General features: G+C 36.4%; 1 protein-coding gene across 2 annotated transcripts in view; it reads right to left on the bottom strand.

The window, feature by feature from the left end:
• Unc5c (unc-5 netrin receptor C) overlaps window positions 1–12,652 on the bottom strand; it is a 351,370-nt gene that overhangs the window by 85,965 nt on the left and 252,753 nt on the right. For both annotated transcript variants that reach the window (XM_021157614.2, XM_021157613.3), the window contains exon 4: window positions 8,213–8,316. In XM_021157614.2, coding sequence (XP_021013273.1) covers window positions 8,213–8,316 — 104 coding nt within the window. The remainder of the gene's footprint in view (window positions 1–8,212; window positions 8,317–12,652) is intronic.

Consider the following 12,652-nt stretch of genomic DNA (forward strand, 5'->3'; position numbering starts at 1 on the left):
AAGTTGAATTACTATATATGACACCACCACACAAGGGAACAAACAAATCAGCTCTGCATTGTTTAAAAGCTAAATTTTCTACAATAAAAGGGCTATAAATTGACAAGCCCACTGATGAATTACTAGTCTTTTATTACTTTTTACAAAGAACTTGACTTCCAGATAAGCAATATTTAGCCTTCTCTTTATCAGTATACAATAGTCAAGACTGTGCCAAGTCTGACCATCATCAGGAAATGCAAGTCTATTGTTCTCTAGAGCTGTCTTTTCCCATCCACACTGACTGAGTTAAGTATAGACTACAGGCATAAGGACAGTCTTTGGACTTCTAAAGCAAGAAAGTGATCAAAAATAAAAGATACCTTTTCATTTTCAGAAAAGGGGTCTTGAAAATAAAAGGCCCCTCTGCACTGGGATTATTAGTCTCTTTAGGACCTTGCCTATTGCTGATGCACAGATGAGATGAGATATAGAAGCAGATTCTATTGAACACTGGGTTTAGGTCATCTGTCTTCAGCCTGCTTCTGCTAGTAGGATGTGGACATGGAATGTGGGCATCTAAATATATGGACATGGAAGATTTCACTTTCTCATGACTCAGTAAATAATTTGCACATTTTCTTAATTTTGGAAAATCATATTTTAGTTGCATATTCAGCAAAACTCTATATGTTCTGTATTTTTCAACTTATCTTATTACTTTTTATTTTTCCCTTGAGTTAAGCAACTATTTTCTTTCTTTTCTTTCCTTTCTTTCTTGATGAGAGCCAAGCTCTAAGTAGTCTCCTTGTTCCCCTTCACATGGTCTAAAAATCTGTCTCCATGAAGTAGTGAGACCCTTTACAGCCACATATTGACTTGCGAAAATTCCGTATTTAAAATCTTTGCTGGTATCTAATGCATTTAACTATGGTTCTGAATGGCTTGTCATGTCTACAGTCCCAGAACTAGTCTTTCCCTGACACCAAATGTCTTCCTGTTATTGGATCTCAGATGAGAGGCTCCTAGTCTTTCAAAGCCATCAGCTTCTGAGGGAATTTGTGCACTGCCTCTGCTGCCTGGAGCTTTCTGACCCAGTTCTTTTCAAGACTGGCTCCTTTCTGTCACCCAGAGCTCAGTGCAAATTTATCTCTGCAGAGAGACTTTCCTGAAGTCCGCTGAACCCCCAACAACTGCCCAATATGACCTGTGTTTTGTTTTTTTTTCCAGACAACCTTGCCTTGTTCCCTTTAACTGGTGGTTACCTTAAAATGCCTTTGTCTTGCCTTTTCATTTTGTTTTTCCCTCTCTCAGAGCAATAAGAATATTCTGTGCACAATGAGCCCACAAGACATATTCCCTGAATAAATGGATTGATGATAGAAGATAGAATATGTATTTTGCATCTATAGCCTTGAAGGAACCACTATGCATGTTAGAAAATTGAACCTGGAATCTGTAGCTGGTAAGACAATGATTTTTATAGCTTACATTTGTGACATAAACTGATATATTGAATGTTAATTTAGTCATAAATTTAAACGTACACAGATACACAGCCTTGTGTAGAGGTCAGAGTATTCAATACTAGAGACAGATTAGGAGAGAAATACCATAAAGGTGAGAAAAATTGCAAAACAATGCAAAACTTAAAATAAAAGTCTGGAAACACAAGACTGTTTTTAAAAACTGTTTTCAAGTTCTCCATGTTCTCTCACAAAACAGGAAGAAAATCCAACAGACATTGCAGGCACTGAGAACATGGTTCCCTCCCAAAGAGGACCCAGCTCTGCATTTCTCTCTTAGCCTCTCTTACCTGCAATGACTGTGATGTGCTGCTTGGTAGACAAGGCACCTGGCAGGAAATAACATCTCCTCCAATTCTGAGAGGTGGCATGGCTTGTAAGGCACTGTAATTGGCCGTATTAATAAGCAGTTATCTGAAGAGTCACCTGATGTTGCACATTCAATAGCCCCTATACCTGCCTGTAGGTTTTGCTCTTGTCAGTACCTACTTTAAAAAACCCATTTCCTATTTATCATGACTAAACTCAGCAAAACAATCTTTTCTTCCACACTTCACCCCATATTTTCCCACTCGCTAATTAGAGATGCAAATGTTGATAAATAAGAAGACTGTTCTTAAGTACAACTGGGTCAATACGTTCAACACTGTGCCCTGTTCCTCCAATTAAACTCCTATGAGAAATAGCTCAATTATAATTAGGGAAGCAATTATCCCCTTGTTAAAGGTGAAACAAATCACAGGTTTTAGTGAAATTCTCTGTTTTGTTACGTCTACCATGCCAGAACGACCTTGCAGCCATTGATGGATTGATTCAGTGATCCCCATGAGGAATAACTTGATGATAGAAAGCATCCCAGGCTTGCCATATCATAGTAACATTTTCTAGGCATGAACTCAAATGAGTAGAGCAGGATTGATTTCATAGAGAGCTGCTATTATGCTTTGAGAATAGCCCAGCACCTACTTTACATCAAATTAATTTTCTTGCTTCTTCAGAGAGATAGGAGATAGACTTGTTACTGAAATACAGTCAAATGTCATCAGAAAGGGAAAGAAAGAATCATTTTTTTGATCGACCCCAGGAAAAGTGCTATTAAAAGCATGGAATACCCAAGATGCAATTCACAGGCCATATGAAGCTCAAGAAAAAGGAAGACCGAAGTGTCGGTACTTTGGTCCTTCTTAGAAGGGGGAACAAAATACCCATGGGAGGAGATACAGTGACACAATGTGGAGCAGAGACTGAAGAAAAGGTCATCCAGAGACTGTACCACTTGGGTATCCATCCAATATACTGTTACCAAACCTAGACACTATTGTGGATGCCAACAAGTGCATGCTGACAGGAGCCTGATATAGCTGTCTCCTGAGAGGCTCTATCAGAGCCTGACAAATACAGAACTGGATGCTCAGCAAACTATTGGACTGAGCACAGGGTCCCCAATGGAGGAGCTAGAGAAAGGACCCAAGGAGCTGAAGGAGTTTGCAGCTCCATAGGAGGAACAACAATATGAACCATCCAGTACCCCCAGATCTCCCAGGGACTAAACCACCAACCAACGAGTACACGTGGAGGGACCCATGGCTCCAGCCACATATGTAGCAAAGGATGGCCTTGTCAGACATCAGTGGGAGGAGAGGCCCTTGGTCCTGTGAAGGCTTCATGCTCCATCCAGTGTATGGAAATGCCAGGACAGGGAAGTAGGAGTGGGTGAGTTGGTGAGCAGGGGGAGGAAGGAAGGGATAGGGGATTTTCGGAGGGGAAACGAGGAAAGGAGATAACATTTGAAATGTAAATAAAGAAAATATCTAATAAAAAATTTAAAAAGATACCAAATATATATTATCCAATAGTATTTCTAGGATTGGTGTTTCTTACTTTTAAATTGTCTACTTTGTAATTTTAGTGGTATTATTATTAGTGCTCTCTGGGATCTTTGAGCTGAATTATCTCCCAAGTATTCTTTTATTCCTAGTCCTGGTAAGTTGGAATCCTGCTCTGAGGGTTCAGACTAAAGGATCCCCCTATCTCCCATGAGGTTCTCTAAATGGGCTATCCCACTGTGGTGGTTTGAATAGGTATGGTCCCCATAGATTTATGTGTTTGAATGCTGGGCCCATAGGGAGTAACACTATTAGGAGTTGCGGCCTTGTTGGAGTAAATGTGGCCTTGTTGGAGTAGGTGTGGCTTTGTTGGATAAAGTGTATCACCGTAGAGGGTGGCTTTGAGGTTATATATGCCCAGTTATACAGTCTCCTTCTGTGGCTTTCATATCAAGATGTAGAACTCTCAGTTTTATCTCTAGTACCATGGTGTACCTAGATGCTGCCATAATTCCCATTATCATGATAATATAAGCCAGCCCCAATGATAAGAGTTGTATTGATCGTGGTGTCTCACCATAAAAACGAAACCCAAACTAAGAATTTTTTATAAGTGAAAGATAACATTCTTCTAGAAATTTTTATTTCCTGAAGGGCAGTCTCTCTATTATATCAAACATACCTTCTTTTGTTTGTAAAATATGTTTAACATATTTGGAGAATCTTTTGTGAACTCTAGTTTGCAGTCATTAGAGATAAAATAAGAGCCTAACTTTGTGTTCTTTCTCTTCACAGTACAACCAGAAAGAAGAGTAAATAGATGAACTGCTATACATATAAAATTATGGTAGTCAGAAGCCATTTATCCAGCCACACCTTCACTTGCACCTGATGTTTAATGCTAAATTAGCTCTGAATATGTTGCCAAATAAGAGTTTCCATGTACTCTTTAATCATGACTACTTGCTCCTTTGTATCCTTTGGCTACCCTATGAACTAGTCAGTGATGGCATTATATCAAATACAAAAAATATTTTTGGGACTCTGTGCCTATGATATGGAAGTTGTACAGTTATTAAATATTTATAAAGTTGCTAGTCACACAGAAAGAATATTTAAACAAAGAGTGCAAAGAGGAGATCAGAGTTAGAAACAGCAAGGTCTGGAGTTCTAAAATCCTATTGTTCATATCTGTGTTCAAAACAATTTACTAAACGCAATTTGTCCTAGAAGGCACTAAAAGTCACTGGTACTTGTGGGAGGATGAACTGTAAGCTTTGGCTGGCTCATTCTTTATTTGAGACAATGTTTTTGTCATTTGGAATCCAAAAAGATATTTATGAAGAGTAACCTCAGCTCAAATTTCCTCCTTGGGAGAAGTTACAAGGGCTGCTGGACTCTTGGTATGAGGAGGACTGGATGAATGGCAGTAACTAATGAGTTTGAGAGGACAGTAGAAGTTCATGACATTTGCTATTACTATGGCTTGAATGTGAAGTGTTCCCCATAGGCTCATGTGTTTGAATACCTTGCCCCCAGCTGATAGCTGGATATTTGAATGTTGTGATATATTTTGGAAGTAGAAGCTTGCTGGAGGAAGTGAGTCTCTAGGGATAGACATCGGGGTTCCTTATACTGGGGGTAGGTGGGTGTTAGGATTTGTAATATACACCCCACTTCTTGTCTTTTTTTCTGACTGTAGCTGCAATGGAAGTAGCTGTTCTTGATTCCTTCTTCTCTTGAAATGCTTTCTCCATTGTATTTGACTCTATCCCCACCACAAACAATTAGCCTCAAATAAACTTGTCTTCTCTGAAGTTACTCCTTGTCAGGTATTTGGTCACAACAATGAGAAAAGTAATACGGCATGTGATTTGATTAGCATCAGCAAAAGGTAAAGGCATGTTTTAAGTGTTGCATTCATCTGTAGCACTAATGGTCTCCAGGCTAACTAATGGCTATAGAATATAGGAGGCATCTTGGTGATTCTTCATACAACAGAAGTTCCTCTGCCATGTAGCCTAGAGTGCTTAGGATGAGAAAAGTTCAGTGGCTATGATACTGAGGTCAATCTTCTTGGAATTAATAACAATATAATATCAACAGTATAAATATTAGTCCTGTATGGATCTACATAGGTTTAAGAGGCTTTTATATACCATTTATTAAATATCAAACATAAATATTATCTTAATATAAGACTGAAAAAATTGGATACAAAGGATTTATATAGCTTGCTTAAAGTCAGAGAGTAAAATGTGATCATGCTTAGATTTAAACCTGAAATTTGTAAGGAAATTCAGTTGCTGTTCCATTAAGAGACTATCAGATACCCAAATAGGGAAGGTACCAATTAAGCAACACCTATGACATTATATACATAAATGCAATGTGATCGCGATTGGGGGTAGAATTTTTCAAAGGTGTCTGGTTTAACTAGCTAGAAGAAAAGTACTGCTCCCTGATAATCTGCAATAAATGGATCTTCATTCAGGAAACCAGCCTCATACATATAAAGCAAAGACCACTTGACTTGCCATGTGCTCACTGAACAATCACTGTCTAATTTTTCTCTCAGAAGTAGTTGCTTTGGATAGCAGCAAAGCATATAACTAGCTATCTAGGTTGACCTCCCTAGGCGCTGCTCTAATGGTCATAAAACAGGTGTATTTTTATCTGCTGGTTTTCGGTTAAGATTGACATCTTATGTGATATCGCCTTTATGCTTTCAAATTCCATAAGCAAGCAAATGAAAATAATATACCGAATGCATTTATATTGAAACTAAAAATGATCAAATAGTCTCTTAACTCCCAAGCTATCTTTCATTTCTTTTTACATTTTTCTATTGCTCTTGAGCAAATAGCAGACAGAAAGTGAAACGTGAAGGCATCCATTGGTTTTCTGATCTTGGTAATTTTAATGGTGTCAGAAAAAAATCTACACAGGAATTTATTAGCTTGTTCTTAAGCATGTATGTTTGATCTCTACTCCGACTGAAAAAAAATAGAAAGAAAAAGTAATATGTATAAAATATAGTTCTTTGAATGTCAAATGGGTATATGATTTTTGAGCTTTCCAAATGTTAATTAGACTCTTCTCAAGTGATGATACACATAAAATTCATAGCCAATTAGTTTGAAGTCATGAATCTTCACTCCTTGACAAAGTGAACTACTTTGTTAAGACTGGGGGAAAAAAAAGAGAATGCCATGATCTTCTCTCTGTATGATTTTCCAAGGAGCAGCTGCTTTTAAGTTCCCTTGAGTAAAAGCCAAACTACAGATGTCTGTGCTGCTCATAGAATGCTTAGAACATCACAGTGGATTCTGGAAGAAGTTTGCCTTAGAACCACAAGTAAAGAGACAGATGTACTATTGCATAACTGAAATAAAATGTTGTATAGAAAAGAGCACCCTTCATTTCAGCCACACTAAATCATAGCTTGTGCTTAGAGGCTGCAATATTTGGATCTAGCATTGTGATAGTGAGTCATAATAGTGCAATTTATGAGATGGTGTTGAAGAGTCTTGAGATGCTAATGATGAGGAAAAATGGTTTTATGTTTTTCACAGTAAAACAAGGATACATGTGATTTTGTATTAAGTAACAGAAATATAAATGCTTCGGCAGAAAAATGGAGTCCTTTTGCATACATTTTCAAATAATTTATTGCCAGTATTAACTCAGAAGAATCAGAGACTCAGTTTTGGGCTGACTACCTTAGACCTACCTTGTAGTAATTTTCAAAAGACTGGAAAGCCACTACAAATCAAACGGTAAAAATGAATTGCTTATAATTAATCACTTAAAGTTTCAGTATTCTGATTTGTTGAAGAGGCAGAATTTTAAGGTTCTAATGCATGAAAAATGAGCTGATCCATGTCCACTGAATCCATATATAGGTATGAATGACAACAACTGGCATCTCTCTCTTTTCACGTATACAAAAAGAGTACATCCTTCAAATACCGTTTTGAAGTTTAGAGCCTAGCAAGAACCATCAACAAGTAAGCAGCTATGTTACTTATCAAATGAAAGTATGTCTAAGTTTGTAGAACTTTGTAACAGCTATGATAATCATGTTGGATAATATTAGGTAGTCTCCTATTAATCATGTAAATGGAAAATAGCTTTAGAGTTTGGAGTCTTTTGGTAACAAATGAAAAACATGGTATCAGTTTTCTTTTCCAGGATGCTGTCGTACTATGGTGTGTGTCCCCAGGAGATCATGCCATCTTCTATGGGTTATGTAGGGCAATGTTTCAAATACAGCCCTTTTCTAAGAGAATATCTAGCTGGTAATGAAAAGTCTTGCCAAAAATCTGATTCATAACATTTCATTGGCAGTTCATAGGCTTCTTTTAAGCAGAACCAAAACATGGAATACACTGATAGAATTATCATTACATGAAAGTGAACGTGTTTATGACAGTAGATATGGCTTTCTGAGCTCAACAATGACATCATAGACTGAGAAACACAGACGTGTAGAGCAAGCTCAAAGGACAGACACATTATCTTTCTTACACTAACATTTTAAGAGTCATCTGAAGCAGTCATACAATTGATGGTACATTAAGTCACAGCATCTCTTTCTATAGATGCCAGATAAAGTAAAATGCTATTTCAGATTGTTTTGAAAGAGAATGATAAAATTACAGCACGCGGCCTGTGGCTTTGTCCAGTGGGGCATTCTAATTGACTTCTAAGTCATTAATCAGTTCCTAATCAATCTGTTTTGCCAGCAGCAGGCAGTTAGGACTCCATTACCAACCATCTATCATGCCATGCCCCTAATTCACTGCACCATTAGCCATGGGTTAGGCCTCTGTGAGAATAACTAAGTGCCAACTGCTAAATGCAATGCATTTTTGTTACCTCAGCCACTGGGATCCCTTCAGGTGGCCGACACTGGAGTAAGACTTCCTGCTCCAAGGACACTTCCTTTCCCAAGGGTTCCTGCTCGAATGTCTTCCGCAGATCTGGAAGGTTCAGGTGATAAAGTACATGTCAAAACTACACCACATCAGTCTTTGTACAGAAAGTGCCAACATTTCCCCTAATTTAGTATTTTAGATCTTTATAGTTTATCCATCTGTTGATAAGATAGAATAATTTGAAAAGTAATATTCTATATGGAAGAAATTATGAAAGTTATAGCCTATTAACTGTGCTGACTAAGCTTCCATAAAACCCTTATATGCATCATTTTAATAATTACTTAACTACATTAATTTTACTTTAGTATTTCTTGTTAATCTATTGTGATGACAACTTTTTTTTAATTAAAAGAGACCCAATCTTGTGAATTTTACAGGCAGAGTTCCTTATGTACATAAATATTTTCCTCTTATAATTGATATTATTAAAGTTGTAGTAATACCAGGATATTTTTATTCATAAACCAAAAGTGGATTTTGTTCAAGTTGGAAAATAGGACTCTTGAAGGAGCCACAGAGAAGGCATATAACTTCTACAACTGTCTTAAGACTTCAAGGGAAAACAGAGGGTAGCTATTGAGAATAGTGTAGAAAGAATTTAATTTCTAATCATGTCGCCATTTCAATGAGAAGATTAAGTATTCATTTCTGCACAAACATGCCAAGTACCTAATTATGTGCTTGTATGGATAGAGGTATTATAGCAAGATGCAGCAGCTTAGGAAACTACCCTGAGATGAAAGTGTCAGAAACCAACCTATCATCATATAAACATCATACAAACATCATACAAACATCATACAAACATCATACAAACATCATACAAACATCACACAGTAGGAGACAGGTTTAGCTAATACATCTTTGAATGAGATATAATTGTTCTGTTTTAATAGCTTGGCTTTAAAGTCTAAGTAAGTTTTACCTATTGTTTTACAAGTAAAATGTAACCAGGGCATTTCTTAAGAAGCTCTAGAATTTTACTTTGTAAGTACAGGTCAATTCTTTACAGCATAGGCTTATCTTAAGTTAACCTGTAGGTTTCAATAAAAATTTAATGCTTGTGTGTTTTCATCTATGTCCATAACAAATGTGAAAGTACCATTTGGGCCTCCTGAATTACTAGGTGGAAACACAAAGACTATAGAGATGTGGATGTGCGCTAGTAGGTTCCTTCTAAAAAGTACCATCTAGAAAGTCACCGAAGGAAAAGATTCACTTACATGTTTGCTATATTGTTGGATTTCTTAGCGGAAGAAGCTTATCTAAGATTCTGGTGGTTGTAACAAAATGGTGGATAGATATGAAACGAGATAAGACAAAAGATTCTCCAAATGATGAGAGAAACAATTTTAGAAGGACAGTTTAAAAACATGATTGTTAAGAAATTGAGTGTATTTTTGAAATAAATATTAAAATCCAGATGATTATCATAACCTGAAAGATATGTCAACTCTATTCCTGTGTTACAAATGAGGAATATGCACATTTAGTCAATTACAACCTCACAGCAAAATAATTAATTAATACTAAATTGGAATGTGCTAGCCGTTGACTTCATAAATTTTGCCATCCCAGATATTCTTCATAACCATTTACCATTCATTTGTGCACCAACAGAAATATAATAATATTATCTTTGTTAGAATAATTGTTATTAGTTTTGATTTGCACAGAGTTAAGGTTTTTGGCAAGTGTGGCTGCCAAAGGAAAAATAAATAGTAGCTAATAACTTTTATAGGATGAATCACTATCTATTTTATATGCCTTATTTTCAGAGAATGACTGAAAAGATCCCACCTAGTATGACCTAAAGCAGAGACAAAATAACTGGACTTTGTTCTTAAGTTGATAACATACTGACTTGTTTTCATTTAAATTTATCAAGATGTAAAAAAGAAGAGCTAGAAACAAGAAAAGTGCATACATTCAAACATTTAAAAGAATTTAATTTGATATTTATAAATCACATGCTTTTGGTAGAGATTTGATGAGATGCTTAGAATGAAGGTGTGTGAGATACAGAAACAAGTTTTAAAAGATGAACTTAAGTGTGTTAATGAAAGACCCCGTTGTCCAATAAGCAATGGCTAGTGCTACAGTGATAGTAAGTCAGAGTGGGACCAAAATGTGTAGACTGGTGGTGATAAGAGGATCATGGCCTCAGGAGATAGTTGCCAACAAGTGAGAAAGGAAAGTCTTCAGTGTATGTAGATCATACTTTCAGGAATATTTGCATATTTGGAGAATGTCAGAAGGCAAAACTATTGTTATATTTGAAGCTACTGCATTAAATCAAAATTCATAGTACAGCAAAGACAGGAAGAAAGATAACTTTTCCTTGTTACATACTGAGTTTAGTGTTTCTATAGGATGCTCAAATGGAACTAACTGTCCAGTAACATCTCTAGATCATATTTGATAATCCTCAGCACCATTGAATTTGGGATTGTGTCATTTCATTTGCGCCACTGTTCTTTCCATAGGAGGGATTTTTATTGCCATCACTGATCTTGGCTCACTATAGTCCAGAAGAACCTTCCTCTGCTGTGACAAAATAAGTGGATGTACAAGATGCCAAGTGTTCACAGGGATGGCCATGTGTTGTGCTGGGAAACACTTAGTGGAGTTGGCTGTCTCAATGGTTGCTGAAGCACTAGAAATAAATGCTATGGGCAGGCAATAAAACATAGATAGAAATATTGAAGCAGGAGAGCATTGTCCAACAACAATGACAAAGAGTGAATGGAGGGTTGGGCAGAAACTTCAAAGAGGAAAGTGGCAGAGGGATCCCAAGGAAACTGAAATTTTAGGGAGAGGGAGGTTAATAGCACAATATGACACAGGTATAAAGAAACAGGCATTCATTTGGGAAAGCCTGGAGAAATGAACATTTTGAGCACCTACTTGTTTTTCCATGATTAAGGGACATGATTTGGGTTTGAGTACAGCAAGCTGTAATTTGTGTTAGGATATGGTACAGCTTTTAACATAGTATTTAGTCTTCTACAAGATGAATGCACATGCCAGTGGTCATTGCTTCTTAACTGAGAAAGCCTAGGAACAGGAAACCTAATTCATAGGTACCTGCTGCAGAGAAAGATGCAGCAAAACCATCAATAAATATATATTACATAATTACTTTGTCATAATGGTTAGGCTTTCAATTTCACATAAATTTTATTAAATTTCCAAAATAATATCAGATTTAACCCCACAAAACAGTTACTTCTTTTTGAAACACATATTTTAAATTTTCTGTCATCAAACCTTGCTTTGGGGTGGTATAAGGAGCATAGGATATCTATTATATTGTGGCAGTGTAGGAGAGGGTGCGTAACATCTTTTATCATTCAGAGAGATATGATAGAAGGTAGAGAAGATGCCTGGCAGGCACAGTGAACACAAGGATGATAGAAAAATTGGTATTGTCAGCTAAGTATTAGCTGTAAAGCATGGTTCAGAATAATATGGGAATTTATGTCAGGAAAAAAAAGATGAATTTTGTCTTGGACTACATTTAGAAATCTCTTTCTGTTTTCTTTCCATTAGTAAAAAGACTCTAACTAAAGTAAGTATAACAGGTTATTTATACAAAGTCAACTTAGTCTAAATATGATATTATTATTGATTCTACCAATTAAAAGAAAATACAGTGTCATTGTAAGCATGGATCCAGAGACAGGTTGACTCCTGAACATGAATATTGGCTTACTAAATCCATTAGCTGAAAGCCAATTAGCAGATGTTGAATCAGATCTGCAATGACAGGGATTTCAATCAACCATTTATGCTCAATCAGGAACAGCTTTTTGAACATTCATATGTGTGAAGAGACTCATTTGTCACTCTAAGATTTTGTGGCTTTCAGTGAAGCTTCTGTATAATACTGTGGTTGCAAATTATGACTAGTAAGAAAAACAGCAGCCCTCAGATATCTGTGAGCGTCAGAGGATCTTCAATGGTGCGACTAATGGATAGCTGAGAAGCTGTAGAGTTTGGGGCCTTTCCTTTTTCCATTAATAAAAATAAAAGTGTAAATTTGTAAAAATCTTTGCATATTTGGACCTATGAGAGGATATTTTAAATATGTATTTAAGAGGGCAGGGATGTTATTCTTTGTGAATTAGATGCCATTTGGTTGCAATTATCAGAGGAAATGTCCAGAGGAAATGAAATAATAAATTACCTTATAAACTGTAAGAGTAGATATTAGAAAAATTAACCCCACTTTCATTGAAATTTTGGCATTTGGTTCTACACAGATAGAAAGAATTAGAAACTGAGAAGGGTAGCTTCTAGAAGGTACAATGTCCAAATTATAAGATGCTACACTGATAATGTCTCACCAATGTGAATGGCTAAACATAAACTAAAC

This window comes from Mus caroli, unplaced genomic scaffold, assembly GCF_978045245.1.
Source record: "Mus caroli unplaced genomic scaffold, Mus_caroli_1 scaffold_3, whole genome shotgun sequence".
Taxonomy (NCBI): Eukaryota; Metazoa; Chordata; class Mammalia; order Rodentia; family Muridae; genus Mus; species Mus caroli.